The sequence below is a fragment of the Halyomorpha halys genome, unplaced genomic scaffold, assembly GCF_000696795.3.
Source record: "Halyomorpha halys isolate HHAL.00 unplaced genomic scaffold, Hhal_1.1 Scaffold477.1, whole genome shotgun sequence".
Lineage (NCBI taxonomy): Eukaryota > Metazoa > Arthropoda > Insecta > Hemiptera > Pentatomidae > Halyomorpha > Halyomorpha halys.
This window is the reverse complement of record NW_027113379.1, coordinates 448,521-468,431: the sequence shown is the minus strand read 5'-3', so window position 1 is coordinate 468,431 and position 19,911 is coordinate 448,521. Positions and strand designations below refer to the sequence as shown.

At 34.0% G+C, this 19,911-nt stretch overlaps 1 protein-coding gene across 2 annotated transcripts in view; it reads right to left on the bottom strand.

The window, feature by feature from the left end:
- Positions 1–3,250: 3,250 nt before the first annotated feature.
- Positions 3,251–19,911, bottom strand: part of LOC106683314 (uncharacterized) — a 34,972-nt gene continuing 18,311 nt past the window's right edge. For both annotated transcript variants that reach the window (XM_014424691.3, XM_067050912.1), the window contains one exon: positions 3,251–4,448. In XM_014424691.3, the coding sequence (XP_014280177.1) occupies positions 4,414–4,448 (35 nt within the window). In that variant the 3' untranslated portion in view covers positions 3,251–4,413. The remainder of the gene's footprint in view (positions 4,449–19,911) is intronic.

Genomic DNA, 19,911 nt, shown 5'->3' with positions numbered 1-19,911 from the left:
TATACAAATAAAAATACAACAAAAATAATAAAATCAATCAATTCCTTGTAAATATATTATTTAAAATTGTACATTGCAACAAACGATGTGCAAAAGTAACATTACTTAAAAGTTAATTAATTCATTAGAAATTTCGCATAATTTATTTTAGATTGAGTTACACTCAAATGAAACAAATCAATATTATCTGGTAATAAGTTGACATTAGGCATCATTCTTGGTAAAGTATAAAATCTGATATAATTTTGTTTGTGGGAAGTTATAAGAAAGGTAAAATGTTTGGGATGAGGAGAAACATGAATTTCAAACCATTGGAGGTCAGGATACTCAACAATATTATGGAAGAGTTTATGAATAAAAATATTATCCTAAAATTTAAAACTTACATTTAAAAATTGGTTTGTTATGCTTGAACAATGGGTAACTCTCATTACCCACTGCTACAACAAGAAATACATTCGTTAACCACAAATTTTCTTTCATTCATGAACAAGAATTCCAATTTTTTCCCTCCCTGGAAGCAAATCTTACCAATTGTAAACCTTATTTTTATTCAACTAGGGGGTCGAGTGCCGGTGTAGTGCAGTACATTAAGGTTTTTACCCATTATTTGCAATGAATGGGTTTTAGATTTTTCTTTTTTATTGAATTTCTTATTTCATATTAGAAGTAAGAAGTTTACCTATAAAAAGTTTTCACTTTTGTTTTTCATATTTCCGTACACTACCATAAAAATGCAGTTTTTTTTTCACAATACTGCACTTCTGATTTATTAGAAATGCAGGAACTTGTTGCAGTTAAGTAAAAGTGCAAAACTTAAAACTATTTAGTAAGTGCAAATCATTAACTATATATTTGCTATGCAAATATCAGTTACTGCATTTATATACAGAGAGGAATTCAAACCAGTTAATAATCCAATGCAGTATTGCTTTTATATAATCAGTAACTGTTTTATAGAAGTGAATGGATTATAAACCTCGTAAAATTTATAGTACAAATGTATCAAAATAGAACTGAACTAAGTATGGATTGATCAGTTAGTGAAAGATGAATGCCAACAATGAATTCCATAATGAAGTTATCTGTATAGGTGATATCGAGAATAGACACATTTAAAAAAGTACTTTTCCCCTAGAGATTAACTACATGTCATGAAAGGTTTATTCCAATTGATAAAAACCCATTCATGGCCATGTAGCATCAGTGGATAACAGGTTAATACAAAGAGGAAATTTTATTTTTATTTTTTAAACTTAATAGGGAAGCAGACATTTATACTTTTTTTGGCTAGACAACTGTTGGCATCCATTTAAATTGCTTACTAGAATTGTTAATTCATCAAAAATTAACACATAAAGAATCACATTAAACGATTTTGAAGCTGGACATACGTTTATAGCTCCTGACAGCCTACATCATATTGTTGAATTATCATGGAAAAAATAAGACAAAAACTAGCATTTAAAAGACCTTGTTGTTGCTGTGAAATCCTCAAGAAGTGTAACAGTGAATAATGGATCACAGAGAATTTCACTAGGGCTGTGATTGTACATTTTACATTTAACTCTCTTAACACTATTCTCACTACGTATGCCTATTGTCAGTGAATAATGATCCTTTCATTGTGTCCCAATCCCACACCACCACCCTTGATATGCCAATGATATGCCCAATGCCAAAACTGGAGGATTAAAATAAATTCCAATAAATCCCACCAAATCACATTTACCCTTCGTTGTAAACTTTCGTCTTGCCTCACAGTATCTTTTAATAATACCCCACTTATTCCTGTTGAACAGATCCGTAACTTAGGACACAATCTGGACAAGCGAATGACATGGAATCCTCATACAAGACTGAAAAGACAGGAAACTGCTTGTCGATTCAGACTATTACAACATTTACTAGACAAACGGTCCAAACTTCCAATCCATTATAAAAGACTGATCTACATGACTATTATAAGGCCTATCTGGACATACAGAATTGAGCTATGGGGCTCCACTAAACCATCTAATTCCTCTTGAATCCAATCCTTACAGTCCAAAATCCTTAATGCTCCTTACTTTGTCACAAATCAAATCATCCATCAGGATCTCAATGTCCCCTATGTTTCCGATTTGGCTAGAACCAGATACCAATCCTTCCATAATAAACTTCCCGACCACCCAAACCAACTCGTTTCTAACCTGGCTTCTCCTTCACTATCTAATAATCCTTTTAGGCGTCTGAAAAGAAGATGTCCTCGAGATCTTCTCCTTTAGAAATGTTTTTGGAGTTCTATCAATGGGTAGATTCTCCACATGTTTGTATCATGTCATATCACTTACAGTAAATTTACTTGATGTGTATATATGTATACAGTTGTAAATAACAATAAATAAATTATTAAAAAAACATTTAACTCAAGAAAGACCAGATCGAGCATACATGGCAAACATTGTTCAAGTTCCATCAACAAGAAATAAATGAGCTTACAGAACATACTTTAAATCAGAAGAAGTTATGAAACTTGATTTTTTAAAGAGAAAAGCAATAAAAGGAATGCTGAGGCCAGGTGTCATCTTTCGACCTTGCGGTTTCTAAAAAACTATGAGAGATTAACTTTTGAAGGATATGGGCTCAATTATTCCAGAAAACAGAAATTTATTTTGGCTAAATTTGCTTACCTGTGATTAATTTATGTTTTAACAACCTGTCTACCTGAATAATTTAGTTATATACTGCCTAAATAGAAACAGATCTTCTAGATTTCTCAAAAATAACATATGTACTTAATTAAATTATAGAAATATATATATATTATTATTTTCTTCTTTATAATTTAATTAAGTAAGTACTTGTGTTATTTTTGAGAAACCTAGGTCTTTTTTTTATTTTGGCAATGATTAACACCAATTTAATTTTGTTTTTTCAACTAGATATAAAATTGTGGATTTAATGTTAAGATTATATAAAGAAAATTAGCAGCAGGGAAAATCTAATAAACAATGATTACACTGTTTAAATACAGACCCTCCCCTCTAAATTAAAAATACAATTATATCAATAAGCATTTAAAAATAAATAAATAAACAATTTAATTTAATTTATATAATTTTATATCTAGTTGAAACTAGCACTTAATATTAATTATCTAATAAATGTCAGATGAATACACTGAAATTATTTGAAGTCTTTGGATTCAGCATAAGTATTTTTAATTAATAAAATATATTTTTTATGAATTTATTTAAGTCCAGCTGGGTTACGATTAAAATGGGAAAAGTTGCAATTGATATGGAAAGGGTTACATTTGAAACGGAAAATGTTACATTTGAAACGGAAGAGGCTTCAACTGAAATGAAAAAAGGTACAATTGACAGGGAAAATGTTTTAATAGACTTGGAAATGGTAAAAATAATAGGCTCAGATAACTGATGTTAAGTAAAAATGGAGAAACTTTATGGTGGATATCTGGTATACAGTGTTTTAAAATGTTCACCTTAGATAATAGTTGGTAAGTAAAAATGCAATAACTAGCTATTTTTAATTAATAAAATTGACAATTAATTTACGTTTAACAAATCAGAATTTTATAAAGTATAATCTTTGAATAACATGTTTAAAAACCAGTTTTAGGTCAATACCAGCAATAATGATAATCTTAAAAACAATGGCAAGCAATATCATAAAACAAATAAATTGAATAATAAAGAGAAAATAAGGACAAATTCTTTTAGAAATCCATAAAAGATAATACAAACAAAAACTCACTACTGGTAGATGATATAAGAAAACACAACAAAGGATATACAGAACATAAAAATAAATATAACAAAGTCAATAACAATAAATAAATAAAGACAAATTAAACATAAAACTTAATTGAAGGATAAACTAAATAAACTTAATAAATTACAGATAAATAAATTATATATTACAAATTCTAAAAAATAACCTTGTTTCAATTAATGCCACAAATCTAAAATCAGAAAATAAACTATCCCCTAAGAAACAACAAAAATATAATACATATATAAAATTTAGGTGAGTATAATATTTACACTGAATTGACAAAAGAATCCCATTAAAAACAATAATATTTTTTCATTGGGAGTGAATTTTAATTTTGAATTTAAGAATTACTACAATGACAAACCAAGAATCATCACTGATTTACAAGGGTACTTAGGATGGTATAAATACTTCGGAAAACTATATATACACATTATTAGGAACAACACACTCTATTATAAATAATTATATACATAATAACAGCGATATAAAAATTAAAAAGAAATTATTAACCTATAATTCACAAATTATGTTTCATTTAAAATAAATTAATTTCATGGAAAGAAAAGAAGAAACGGACATATAATAAGTTAAACAACCCTCCTTGACTGCTAACTCTTCCTGCCTCTTTGCTTACGCTGCCAACCAACATCTGTATGTAATCCCTGCTATTAGAATGTTTTATTAATTGTAAGTATTTATCATATATTTATGAATTTTGTGTATTGACATCATAATTGACACTTGAACTGAGATGGCTTGCTAATCATTGCTATTCAGGACAAGGACTTTTTAGAAAATCTGTTCACCAAGCCTAGAGGTTTCCATTGACCCACTCATTTGAGGTCTCTGCAAGAATTTTTCATTCACTCATAAGACATCAGATTTCATTGGCCCACCTTATATCAGTATAGCAAAGAATTTATCAAAATAAGTATCAAACAGAATTGATTTTGATGCCATTCTTAAATCTTATAGAGGATTAAACATTGAAACTGAATTAAACAATATAGAATCAAATTCTACAATGTCTAATAACAATGATTTACACATTTAAGGAGCAGACTATGATCAAATTCTACCTTTCAGTGGGAATCTGCAAATTTTGAAATTTTTAACTGAGTAAGGTTTAAATCTGGTTTGTAAAACTAACAATTCTTACAGCTTACTTATTAATGAATGTAGACTTTTGAACAAATTATTAGCAAGTCTAAAAACAAATTTTTGACTGAAGAACTTCTAAAGTACATTGGTCAGGCTTTTGGTAATAGTAGAAGTATTAAACAACTACAATTCAAATTATTAAATACAAAAATTAATCCTAAAGAAAATCTCTTTGATTACTTAAAGAGATTTAATAAATATCAGTCATTAATTATTTGCAAATATAGATTTGAAAAAAAGTCTTTATTTTTTCTTAATTAGTTTGTAATTCTTAACCAATAATTTATGGTGAACAAGGGGGCTCTGCAATAAAGAAATTTGTGAACTTTGTGAAATAATAAAAAAAAAATATTATGCAATAAAACATTAATAGAAAAATATGAATACTGAGAATTAAAAGGTAGCATCAATAAGGTAAAAAATCTAATAGGAAAAGTAAAAAGGCATAGCTGGAGGAACGATTTTACCAGCGCTTAATTGACCCCAGCAATTATAGATTGATATAAAAAAAATTCAATGCTGTCAAGGGAATATGTTTTTTCTATCAACATACAAATCGCCAAAAAAACCCTCTACTCAGTACAGCTGTAGCTCCAGAACTTCTGGATTAGTATTTATAGGACCACCTTACACCTCTCAGGTCTTATTTATAAGATTCCGTCAGTTGAGATCCAAAATATTACTGAGTCAGCAAATAGCTAATCCTTCCTCCATAACATGCCGATATACAGGTAATCATCAATTTTCCTACATTACAATTTTGTACAATTCGTTGTTTCGTATGATTTTTTAAAATCATTTTTATGTGATGTTTTAATTTATAAAATAATCCATAATTTAAAGCTGATGTTATTCTAATCCTCGCTTTTCAAATTATTATCTAAAAGGGGACACCTTGCTTAATTCATTGGAGAGCTCATTGAAATGAATTCCTTTAGTATGATGATGAATAGAACGCCCAAGAAAAAATATGGGATGGCAATTTAAATCAGTCCCTTTTGTGTTATGATGAAAATGGACAGTCCAGAAAATTTAATTCAAAAGAGTGCCTATTGTCTAACAATGAAAATGGGCAGTCTAGTAAAAAACTATGGAATGATAATTTTAAACAGTGCCTATTGTAAAATGATGAAAATAGTTTGTCCAAGAAAAACTAAGGAGTGGTAACGTTTAAACAGTGCCTGCTGCAGTGAAACTAGTAACAGAAAGAATCTGCCTAATTGAAAAATTGTAGTTCTTTATTTAAAAAAATTCTTTTGAAAGAAGTTTTTTTAGTTTCATAAGTACTTGACAGCAATCTTCCTAAATTTTTCAAAATCAAAAGCTTTCTTAGACTTTGAATTTTAAGTTTGATTTATCTCGAAATGTCCTATTTATTACTTATTTGGAAGTTTCAAATAAGCCTTCAATTAATCTCAAAGGTAAGACAAATAAAGTTGTCAAAAATATTCCTCGACAGTCAATTTTACCTACTATGATTAATGATAATAATGTATATGTAGTAAATTAATTTAGATAGTAAAATAATTGTTATTGCAGAAAATCGAAATTTACTTGAGATAAATGCCAATGATAGAGTTGAAAACCTTGATCGGTGCACAACCGAAAATCAAGATGTAACTTACGGAGATCGAAAATGCTGCATAATATAACAAATAAAATTGTATTAAAAAGGATGGTGTCAATAAGGGTGCTAAAAAATTAACTTTTAAGAATGGAATAAATTGTAACATTTAGTATGAAATAAATAACTCTGAAAAAAATTAATCTAATTCTTATGTAGAGACACTTTCTTCATTAGAAAGTTTTCAAGATTATAATAAACCTAAACCCAAATAGGCTTTAAAATTTACTAAATAACAAGATAATAATTAAACTGGAAACAAATTAATTCCCAGTAATGTAAAACCATTATAATTACGTGCTGTTTGTTTAAACAGGTATGCCTATGGTTATTAATTTTAAGTTGGTAAAAAAGAAAAGTTTGAGTGAAACAAAGTCAAAAATCGTTCAAAGAAAATATGTTGAGGTAGAAAAACCACTTTTAGTCTCAGTACCTCCCATTGACATTCAAAAGACAGAGCTATATTATGTGGTAGAGTGAAACCAAATTTGTATCAGAAAAGCCACTTATGTTGCAGCAATCTAGAACATATGATACAAATTCAAACATTACACAACCTCTTGTTTTAAATTTTTTCCAAAATTTTAGACGTTTCAGAGTTGGTTTCTATCCCAATAATTCTTGTGAGATATCTGAAAATATTACCGATGTATCTAAGGATTCAATTTCTTCAGAACCTGAAATTTGTGATGGAGATAGTATTGAAGCAGAAATTTCTAGAAATTATACAATCGATGAGGACAATAATTCTGAATTATTATTACATTCCATTTACCGACATTGCAAGCATGCATTAATCAACCCCCCCAAAATTTCATTTGCAAGATCTAAGTAACCAGCCATCTTATGATGAATAAACAATATTGATGATTCCACTTTAGCAAATTCTACAGATGAATCTGAAGAATCAATTCCGAATAGATGCTGAAATATGTGTCAGTGGCAGAATTTTCAAGAAATCCTAGAATATAATCTATAGAATTGATGAGGATAGGCATTTGGATCATCAATATTCTGAATGGGTAATAAACCCAGTGCCAAGTGCCCTCTAACCCTTTAGGGCCTCCAGGAAGTAGTGTGGGACATGATGATGTGTTAGGAAAAAGGTTGGTTATAAAGGAAAATCAGAGCTGAGGACATGATTCCCCCAAAGGGTAGTGAGGAAAATCAAGAACTCATGAGGGCAGGGTCGCTAGGTCCCTGAAGTAGGTGAGCCCATATCCAGGATTGTGAGGAATACCTACCCACTACTCTTACTCGAATTAGTTAAGTCCCTAAAATTTTCATCATCAGATTAATGTCATTTTGAGATTGTCACTGAACTGTCTTTAGTAGAAGTAATTCTTTATTAATAATCCTCACAATCTTTAATATCTTTAAAATATTCGTTTTTTGTACATTATTTTGGTATTTTCAGAGAGAGGTTCAGTAGAAGTTATGTTGGATTTAGATAACACTATGAAGAGTTATTAATTTATTTCATGAACACGGAACACTTAATTTATCCTAAACAAAATTTTGTTGGTCTATTTTACCAGAAGTGACTTTATGTGTTTGTACTATCCCTGTCCCAGTTCAATAGTGTAACATCTCAAAAAATATTTATTTTGAGATATACATTTAATCTTGGCAATAAGGGTACAAAATATTAATATCTCAAAATATATATATTTTTTTTACTTAGATTTTATAACATGTTTTACTATGATTTTGTGTTTGAAAGGCATATGTCTTGGGTCAATATAAGCAATATCTTGAGTTGGTACTGAGTTCTTTAGGCAGAATCTGCCCGCTAGGGAGCGCGGTCACCGGTGGCGTATAGGGGATCCCTCCTAGGAGGGGTGGTCTGAATATAATGAATAAAGTTCTGTGGACCAACAGGTACCCAGGACTGGGGGGTATAGCCAGCCACCCTCCCTCTTTAGGGGATATAAATATTAAGGAGGCCAGTTGTCCTCAGGATACAGGGCATCGAGCATTGGGCCAATCACCCATCTAGAGTAAAAAATTCAAAGAAAAATTAGCAGTCTCGGATCCAGACAGTCAAATGGTTACAGACGCAGCAGGAAAAAGGACTTATGATTTGCTAATTGGAATATAACATCACTTAAGAGTAAACAGAGAGAACTGGTGGAGGAAATAAAAAGATTTAAGGTGGATATTATCGGGCTAAGTGAAGTAAAGAAGAAAGAGAATGGATTGGTAAAACTTCCAGAAGGGTACAGTATGATATATTCAGGAGTTAACATAGGACAAAGAGCCAGAGATAAGTGTAGGCTTTGTCCTGAAGGATGAACTATTTGATAGATTACAAGCCTGGGAACCAACGAAACCGACGAAGATCACCAAGCCATATAATCGGATAACTGTCAACAAACTAAGAGAAGAGGAAGATGAGCAGGTTTATACAAGTCGCCTTCAAGTCCAACTTCAAGAAGTTAATGGGGACGCAAATGTTGACATTATTTGGATGCAAACCAAATGCAGTATACTCAAGGCAGTCAAAAAAAGAGGCCAGGAAACAATACTGCAAGAGCAAGTTGCCAGGAGATTGGGCTTCGTACAAAGAGAAAAGGAATGAGTCCAAGAGAATAGTTAAGGAAGCTATGAGGAAATCTTGGGAGGAATTCGGGTAGAACTGGATAAAAACTATAAAGAAAGTATAAGGAAATTCTGGCACATCACAAGAGCACAAAGGAACAAAAAAGCAAAGCCTGTGAGGAGCTTAAAGGATGAGCATGGCATGCTGCTGACACAAGACAAGGACATATTGGAGGTTTGGAGTGAATACTTCCAAGAAAAATTCAGAATGGATGAAAGGCGATGGAACTTTCAAGATTGCCGTAGGAGAGGTAAAATAACTGAACCAGAAGTCCCACAAATAGATGATTCCATAGAAGAGGAGGAAGTTGAAGCAGTCATGGCTAAAGTAAAGCTGGGAAAAGTGGCTGGGCCAGATGGGGTTGCACCTGAATTTATATGGGGGACATGAACTTGTCAAGTGTCTCTAAACACTCTTCCAAAGCTTTGCAATCTCAAAAGGATACCAATGGAAAGGGAAAACAACATCATTATTCCAATAGTAGGGTACTGGAACATGACCCCAGTGTTGGCACAGGCAATGATAAATGTAGATGTGGTTCTGGTAGCAAATAATGCTGAATCTCTCCAGTTGCTGTGGATGAGTGGAAAGAAGAACTACAATTCAAAGGTATGCAAATCAATGCTGCCAAAAGCAAGGTTATGTGTGTTGGAAGAAGGAACAAAGATCTCAGAATCACTTGATCCGTCCAAGAGGTGATTGAAGAAAAACAGCTAAAATGGTTCAGGCATGTTAAAGGAAGGGGGGGATGACCAGGTGGCTTCTAGAAGCAAGACCGGGAGGAAGGCGACCTCAAGGCCGGCCAAGGCTCATGTATGCTGACCTGATTGAGAGAATTGGCTCAGCAAGAAGCACCATGCCGGAGATGAGAAGGCTTGCACAGGACAGGGATCGTTGGACAAGATGGTCAGAGGCAGCTACTCCTAGCTTAGCAGCACACAGGAGATAGTGAGGGAAGAAGAAATTACAGAGTTGCTTTAGCAGACTTTTAAAATACTCAAGGCAATACTAAAACATTACAAAATGTTACATTGTTTCCTAAGAGAAAGATTAGCCAAAACCTGTTCGATTGTATACAAGAACTTTATTCCCATCATTTTAATTAATAGTTATTGCCATTTTATTTTTAACTATTACATAAATGAATAATTTTATCAATAATTTAAGAGATAGAAGAGGAAAACAGCTGCTTGAAGCTGTGTGTCTTGAAAGAAGATCAGAAAATAATAAATGTACAGAAGTTTGTCAATTTTTTGGTACAATCAAATTATCTCTATAAAACAAATAATGTGATAGTTTCTGTTTATTGGTCTCAAATCTATAGGAGTAAAAGAAAACAAAATTACAGAGCATATTGTTTACAAGCTGCTAAATGTAAACAAAAGAGTGTGAACTGTTAATGTTTATGATCTTGAGGCAAACAAACACCATTTATTTGACTTTATTACACTGGATGAATATGTGCCATTGAAAACTTGAAATGGACTTAACGATCAACTTGGTTTTGACAATGTGTTAATACTATATGGGAAACCCACCTTACTACCTAATGATTAAGATGAAGGAGGTATGTGCACTCTTGATTTGGATAGTAATGTTGTAACACAAAAAGATATTAAGGAGGCAGATCTTGTATATAATTATATTGGAGAAACAGATAAGCCTATAGAAAATGATGAACCTTTAATGGGAGTTACTGAGGACACTGGTAGCTCTAATTTCTTTAATGACATAAGCTCAGGTAATTCTGAAAACTTGATAGATGGTAATGGAGCCCATGACCTTGCAGAATAAAATGGTGAGGAACCCAATGATAAAGATAATGAACCAGATGTTAGCTTGTCAAACTCAGATTGAAATTTAGAAGTTAATTTAAATTATAGTAGTTATGAAAATAATAAATCTACCTTGACAAATAATGAAATCAATGAGCACATTTTAAATATTGAAGAAGAAATACAGGAAATGAAAATAAAAAGTCTAGAAAGAGAGTTTGAAATGAAAGTTTATGGGTCAAAAATGTTAAGAAAATGAAAATAGATAAAGGACAAACCTATACAACCAAATCAGGGAAACTATTGGGTAGGACAACTTTAAAATCAGGATATAGTGATAAATGCAGGGCAAATTTTTCAAAAAGAATAAATATAGATAACTGGCAAACGATTTTTTTAATTTAAATGATGTTGATTGGGAGAGATTTTTTATTTAAGTTAATAGTTGAAGTACGAACTAAGTATAGTTACAAGAAACAAAATTCAAAGAGAACAATAAATTATAGTTACCATTTCATAATAGGTAGGCACAAGTTGAGAGTGTGCAAGAAAATGTTCACTGAAAGATTTGGTATGAGTTCAACTTATCTCACAACAGTAAAAAATAAAACTACTAATACTGGTATTGTTACTGATGATCTCAGGAGAAAGAATAACAATCCACTTAAAATAGACCCTGTAATAGTAAAGAGTATTTGTGATCACAAGAATTGAGTCTCATTACTGCTGAGCAGACATGGTAAGAAAGTTCATTGATAGAGATCTTAACATATCAAAAATGTACAAAATATATAAACAAAACTGCACTGAAAAAAAGCATACCTTATACTAAAAACACAAGTATGAAGAAATACTTAATACTAAATTTAATATTGGCTTTTTTGTCCTCCCCAAAAAATATCAGTTCGCCTTATGTGAAAGTTACAAGAACAGTTCTGAAGAAGATAAAGAGAAAATGAAAGAGGAAATAAAGCTCATGTGAGAGAAAAAGAATTATCTCTAGGGGGGGGGGACACATACAGTAGTCAAGATCCAGAAACTAAAATAAAAAGGACTAACCTTGAAAGTTTGTGTGACTCGAAATTGATATCAACATCTTATCACCAATTATTTTGTCGTTTAAGGGAGACAGATGAATAATTAATAAAACTGAAATAATTAATTGGAAAAATAAATAAATCAATTTTTTTCAGATAATTTAGCAATTTTTTACAACCTTAACCACCACAATAATAAAAAAATTATAACCCAATATTACTGTCACTAGTCGAAAGCTTAAGCTCACTACAATTTGTCCTCCTTATGGATGAGGTATGGAAGGTATGTAAAAGGAGATGCCCAAGAGCACTAGTAGGTTTTTGGAACTTAACTTTAGTACTAGCTCAAGCGATGATATATGCGGATGAAATCGTACTGATAGCTGACTCTGAAGAGGCTCTTCAGGCATCCTTGGATGAATGGAATGAGGAACTGAAGATAATAAGTTTACAAATAAGCCTTAACAAAAAAAAAAAATCATGTGAGTTGGAAGAGAAAACACTGAGTCTAGAATGTTGTGTAATGGTGAACCCCTAGAACTTACGAATACTAATATGTATGTAGGAACCATAATAAGTAAAGATGGTAAAATAGACCAGGAGGTACTAAATCGAGTGAAGAAGGCCAATGGAGTGTACCATCAGATTTCCAAAACTGTTATAGGCAAGCAGTAAGTAGAAATATCAAAATACAGATATTTAAATCCGTGTTCCTCCTAGTCCTCCTGTATGGATCAGAAAGTTGGACAGCCCACAATAAATACGTAAGTAGGTTAACATCAGCAGAAATGAGATTCTTCCGAAGAATAGTTGGTAAGACCAGGAGGAATTGCATCAGAAATAAAATAACTCGAGAGGATCTGAGAGTGAAATCAAGTGTGTGACACCATGCAAGAGCAGCAATTAAAATGGTATGGAGATGTCTTTAGAAGGAGCGATACCAGAAAAGCCAGGTGGTATTTGGAAGCTAGGACAGAAGGAAAACGGCCTCGTGGCAGACCCAGGTGAATGTACTCTGATTACATTGGTAAATTAGGGGCAGGGACCAGAGGTCTAGATGGACTGAGACTGCAACTCCACGCTTGATGGCATACAGGAGTTAGAGGAAGAAGAAGACCATAAAAGAAAGTAATTTTGTAGCTTTTTTATTTTATAGATAAATAACTTAAATTGGCAATAAATAATTTGAAATATGTTTAAATGATTTAAAACACTAATTTTTTTCATCGATGATTAAAAAATAGGAAGCAAAAACTTCAATTTGGTTTTTCTCAAAATGTCTGATTTTTAAATAACACTGTTTTGAACTGGGGCAGCGATATTTCATACAATTAAACTCATTTGATAAACAATCTTTTTTTCTTATTCTACACAAAAAAAACAAATCAATTGGTGTATAATAATCAGTAAATACATGCAGAGCAAAGGTGGCACATAATAAACAAATGTCTAAAATTACATAAGATGGCTGGTTACTTTGACCTTACAAATGAATTTCCTCAGGGTATCCACTGGGTTGATTAGTATCATACCTGGAATTCATGTTAATGGAATTTAATAATAATTTAGAATTACTAGCCTCATCGATAGAATGATTTCTAGGAGTTTCTACTTAATACTGCCTCCGCTGCAAATTTTAGACTCAGAAGAAATTTTATTCCTCTAGTTCATGTTTACTATTATCAAATATCTGGAAAGAATTATTTGGGTCCATAACATTTTTATCATCAGATAAACACCATTTTGAGATTGTAATTAACATACCCTTAGTCTATCTTTAGTAATAATCCCCACGATTATCATAAAAAAATTTGTTTTCATAGTTTCTATTGGTATATTTTGAGAGTGGTTCCAATCTCAGATCTTTAAACAAGGGCTACTACCAGCAGACTCATGATCCACAAAATATTTGTTTTAAGTGGAATTAGCTGTATTGTTTTTTTCATCACATACTCTTAGGATATCTGGAAAATTCTAACTAAAATTTAAGAATCAGAAGAAATTTATTCCTCAGATTCATTTGTAGACTTTCTAAAGTGGAATTATCAGCATTGTTTTTCATCATAAGATCGCTGGTTACTTTGACCCTGTAAATGATTTTTCGCAGGGTTGATTAATATCATGTTCGGAAAGCAGGTAAATGGAATGGAATAATGATTTAGAATCATTATCCTTATTGATAGTATGATTTCTAGAAACTTCTGTCTCAATACAATCTCCATCACAAATTTCAGATTCTGAAAAAATGAATCCTTAGATACATCGGTAATATTTTCAGATATCTGATAAGAATTATTGGTTCAGAAATCAACTCTGAAACATCTAAAACTTTGACAAATTTTAAACAAGAGTTTGTTTAATGTTTGAATTTGTTTCATGTTCTAGATTGCTGCAACATAAGTGGCTTTTTTGATATAAATTTTGTTTCACTGTACCACATAATATAGTTATGTCTTTTGAATGCATTGGGAGGTACTGTGACTAAAAGTGGTTTTCTTACTTCAACATATTTTCTTTGAATGATTTTAGAATTTGTTTCACTCAATCTTTTCTTTTTTACCAACTTGAAATTGAAAAACATAGGCATACCTGTTTAAACGAACAGCACGTGATTATAATGGTTTTACATTACTGGGAAACAGTTTGTTTCCAGTTTAATTATTATCTTGTAATTTAATAAATTTTAAAGCCTATTTGGGTTTAGGTTTATTATAATCTTGAACATTTTCTAATGAAGAAAGTGTCTCTACATAAGAATTAGATTAATTTTTTTCAGAGTTATTTATTTCATACTAAATGTTACAATTTATTCCATTCTTAAAAGTTAATTTTTTAGCACCCTTATTGACACCATCCTTTTTAATACAATTTTATTTGTTATATTATGCAGCATTTTCGATCTCCGTAAGTTACATCTTGATTTTCAGTTGTTCACCGATCAAGGTTTTCAACTCTATTATTGGTATTTATATTTAATAAATCTTAATTTTTTTGAAATAGTAATTATTTTACTACAAATACATTATCATCATTAATCATAGTTGTTAAAATTAACTGTCCAGGAATCTCTTCGACAACTTTATTAGTCTCACGTTTAAGATTATTTGAAGACTTATTTGAAACATCCTTAAATAGGAATGTCCAGTCAAAATCAAACTTAAATTCAAGGACATACATTAAATTTTTAATATATTTTTCTGGGCCATTGAAAATTTTCAGCATGTACTAAAATTAATGTGTTATCTCAAAATTTGAAAACATGTTTGTAAGATTTTTCGTTCTTGTTACTTTTCGAAACTTATACATACAACCCTTGCAATTTAAAAAAAATAAATTGTTTTCTTTGTTTCTTTAGGTGTTTTTTGGGGGTGGTTCCAGTTCAGGATCATTAATCAACTTGCAAGGGCTGCCACAACTAGCCTTATTATCCACTAACAGACTTTTCTAAAATGGAGTTATCAACATTGGGTTTTTTATCAAAAGCTTGCAAGGCAACAAGCAGTACTTTACAAGCTACATAGCAAAGGTAAAAGAGATAACTAGAGGAACAATTTTACTGGTAGAATTAAACCTGCCAAATCTACTGATGGGAACCCTTGCAAGTTGACTAATCCTAACCAGTAACCACTCCCCAAAAATACCTTTAAAAAATGAAGAAAATGAATCTTTTGAAAATAATTGTGAGGATTCGATTCATTAGTACAGAATTACTTCTACGAAGGATATTTTGTCAATTACAATCTCAAAATGACGTTTGTCTGATGATAAAAATGTTATAGACCCAAATAATTATACTTCAATTACAATCTAAGAGGAGTTATTCAACACAACTCCTCCTTATCACCTACACCACTTTGAAAAAAAAGAAATAGCAGCAATCTGTGCACTAGAATCATTCTTGACAACAAAATCATCAATAAATAAGAACTAACATTTTAAGTTAATAGTGTATTATTAAGTAGTTAATTAGGGCATGCAAATTTTGTGGGAAATTTTTCAGCCAGAAACTTAACTAGAATTGTCATGAAGCGTTATGCTAAACACGCAGCATATATGTGGCAACTGGCAGTAAAAAGTTTTCTTTAAAGAAGACACTCAGTTACTCATATTCGTTGCTGCAAAAATGAAACATTGTTATGGAAAAAAGATCATAAATTAATGTTGTTCAAGGGTATCTTTATGTATTAGAAACAGAACCAGGAAGGACCCTAAAATGTTCTTTCTATCTTGAATCGTTCTTATTTACGTTGAGAGAATTGATGCAATAAAATTTTTATGTGCGCAAACTAAGACTAGAGTAATAGCTTAAAGAATATATGGAAGAAACTGATTCTCCGCTAAGGTTCAATCTGAACTTGGAGGTAATTTTCAAAAATCTTAAAAGATGAAACTAGCAATAGAGCCTTTAATAAAAATAAAGCAGTATTGTATGAGGACACCTCTATCTTGGATTGTTTGTGTGTAAACTTTACCAGTATAGCTGAAGAGATGGAGGAATTATCATTAATGGGGAGCAGTTAGGCAGATAATAATTTAAATCAGGTTCTCTTCTGTGTCAACTGCTAGGAGTGAGCCTCTACCTATAGCTACTTTTACTTATTTTATCATATCACTAGTTATATAACTAGTTATTAATGTAACAATTTATGATAAGTAATGCTTTATATATTCTATATTCTCTCATCTCATGAAAAATGACCCGAAACACAAAATTAATTATAAAAATCTTCAATATAGGTACAATTTCAACTTCTCATTATTCCCACTCCTTTCCATGAGGTGAAAAAAATTGAAATACACAATATTAGTATTGATGTTAACCCCTATAACTTATTAAACAGGAGGTGAACCATAGAGGTCCCCTTCTCCTTACAAATGAACATGAGTGGAGCCACTATACTTATTTACTGATTTTGACGATTCCTCTCTGCTGAAATAAGTGGACATAAAAGAAGGGTTACATTTGCAAGCAATGCTTGGATGAAATGAACTACATTTTGAAAAAAAAAATATGATAATCATATTAACTCTGATATGGGGGGTTAATGGGCAGGGTAACTAGAGGACTAGAGAGGGAGATGGGTGCGGGTGTCTCCCCCCACTCTTTGTGGATGAATCAGGCCAGAGTACCCTACTCACTGTCTGAGGATTCCCAGTTCTCCCTATCCCTGCCAACGCCTACTGTCATCTCCACGTGGTGCCCCCTGGGGAGTCAGATGGGACTCGCGAACGACAGAGGCGGGTGTCTGTCATGCCTGACAATATGACAGGCATGACGGGCCCTTCAAACACCCAAGCTAGGCGTAGGGAGCTCGAGCTGAGGCGGAATGGCAGAGGGTGTATAAAAATATACTGTCTTTTATCGACCCACTTGGGGCACCTGGCGCATCCCATTGTATCTAATGCCCGCTGCAGGGAGAGGGGGTAGTACCTGCAGTGCCTTTAAGAACCCCCATACTCGTGGGAACAAAATGAACGAAGACAATTTTGTCTACATTTTTCCTTTTCCAGATGAGGAGGACTTGTCCTCAGATATTTCGGACCTGGCAGGGCCAGCAGTGGAACTCCCAGGGCATTCTTTGAGCTCACTTTCCACGATTGTGGAAGAGATGAGTGACATAGAACCACAGCAGAGAGAAGGGGGAAGTGGAAACACTCCCCCCAGACCTCAGTCCAGAAGAAGGGATGGCAGAGGATCGGGCGCAATAAGGAGAAGGCAGCGTGCGATCAACAGAGCCACAGGAGACTGAGAGTGTTTTGGGCCCAGCAACTTTGGTTGATAGGGAACAGAGCTCTACAGGACCTGGTTCTGGTGTGGAGAGTGAGCCAAGGAACTTGGATCGGCCACGGGATACCTTCAGGCCCATCAGCTTCGGCTGATAGGGACCGGAACTCGGCGGGACCTGGACCATCCAGGAAGGCTAGAAGGATGATTAGGGTCGGTTCTCAGGATACCGAAGGTAAACAGGGCACCTCCACCTATGGTGCTAGGGACCGGAACCCTTCGGGACCTGGAACGACCAGGAGTGCTGATATGAGGCAAAGGGGGAGGCCCCAGGCAATCATTCCTGACGGTTATCCTTCCGTCCAGCTCACTTGTGAGCAGAGTGATTAGGTGCACACACGTCTGATTAGGATTATGGACGAACAGGCACAAGGGGGTGCACACCTCAAGTTTAGTAATTTTATTTATCATCTCGGGGGGTGCATCGTGATTTGCGACAACCAAGCTGGAAGGGACTGGCTGTCGACTGTAATCAGAGACGTCATTATCGGTGATAATATCACATTACACGCCGGCAACGTTGATGAGCTCCAGAGGACCACCAGGGTGGGAATCCCGGGGGGGAGCCCGCCGGCAGCTGAGGATTAAAGAAGAGGATGAAGCTGCTCCAGGTGAACCTTCATCACTGTATTGCTGCTTGCAATGTACTACAGCAGTATGTTAAGGGTAAGGATATTGATATTATTTTAATACAAGAACCCTACTTATTTATTTAAAGGCAGAATCAGTGGACTGGGCATGCGGGGGTACAGTATCATTTCTGTACCAATGCATGCCAGAACCAGTATCCTGTATAAGAGTAAACTCAAGCTGCTGCCTCTTTGGCACTTATGTTCCAGGGACTTGGCAGCAGCGAAGTTGGCCCTCAAAGAGGGAACTCACAGGGAGGTGACATTTGCCTCTGGTTATCTCCCCTATGAAGAGGCTATTCCAACGACGGCCTTAAGGAAGATGGTGGATGGGCTGGCTGAGGATGAAATAGTGGTCTCCATGGATGCCAATGCCCATCACTGGCTCTGGGGGAGCACAAACACCAACCAGAGAGGTGAGTCTCTTTTAGAGTATCTTTTAGGGCATGACTTAGAGGCCCTAAACAGAGGCAGCAAGACTACCTTTGTCAATAGAGTGAGGGCGGAAGTCATAGATGTAACCGTAGCCACTTGTCGAGTAGGTCCGATGTTTAAGAATTGGCACGAGAGATAAAGAGACATGCTCAGATCATCGGTATATTAGATATGACTTAACAACAGGTGACTTGACCGAGTCAGTGTACAGGAATCCAAAGTTGACGAACTGGGACACCTACTGTACCCAACTCGAGGAAGAGGTCAAGGGAGGAGGAGTTATCCGGGAACAATCAGGAACACCTGGCAGCTTGAATGCCTTAATACGTCCCTAACGGACGCGATTATAAGGTCCTACACTGACAATAACAGGATATGCAGGATCCAAACCAACAGGAACACAACCTGGTGGAATGAGGAACTGGCTAGGCTGAGAGGACTCACAAGGAGACTCTTCAATACAGCGAAAAGAACAGGCTGTTGGGACACCTACAAGAGAGCACTAACTGATTATAACAAGGCGGTTAGGAAGGCAAAAAGAGGGGCATGGAGGAGATTCTGCAATGATGTTAATGATGCTCCCTCCATGTTCAGAATTAATAGGATTCTATCTAGGGACTCTGTAAGAGGAGTGTTGGGTGCTGTTGAGGTGGAAGAGGGGTACACCAGCTCTGAGGCGGGAACCCTGGAGGCCCTGGCACGCTCACACTTCCCTGGATGTGCACTGATAGAAGAAAAAGACACGACCCCAACTATACAGAGCTACACTTGTAGTAGAGATAAGTGGGTTGAGGCAAATAGGATTGTCAACTCTGGCAAGGTTGAGTGGGCGATTAAATCATTCTCGCCCTTTAAATCAGCTGGCACGGATGGAATCTTTCCGGCCCTATTACAAAAAGGCCTAACGGTCTTGAAGCCATATCTCTTAGCGTTGCTCAGGGGGAGTTTGGCACTGAGCCACATTCCATGTAGTTGGAGAGTGTCGAAGGTGTGTTATATAACTAAACCAGGGAAAGCATCTTATGACAACCCTAAGGCATATAGACCCATTTGTCTGACATCCTTCTTGATGAAGACACT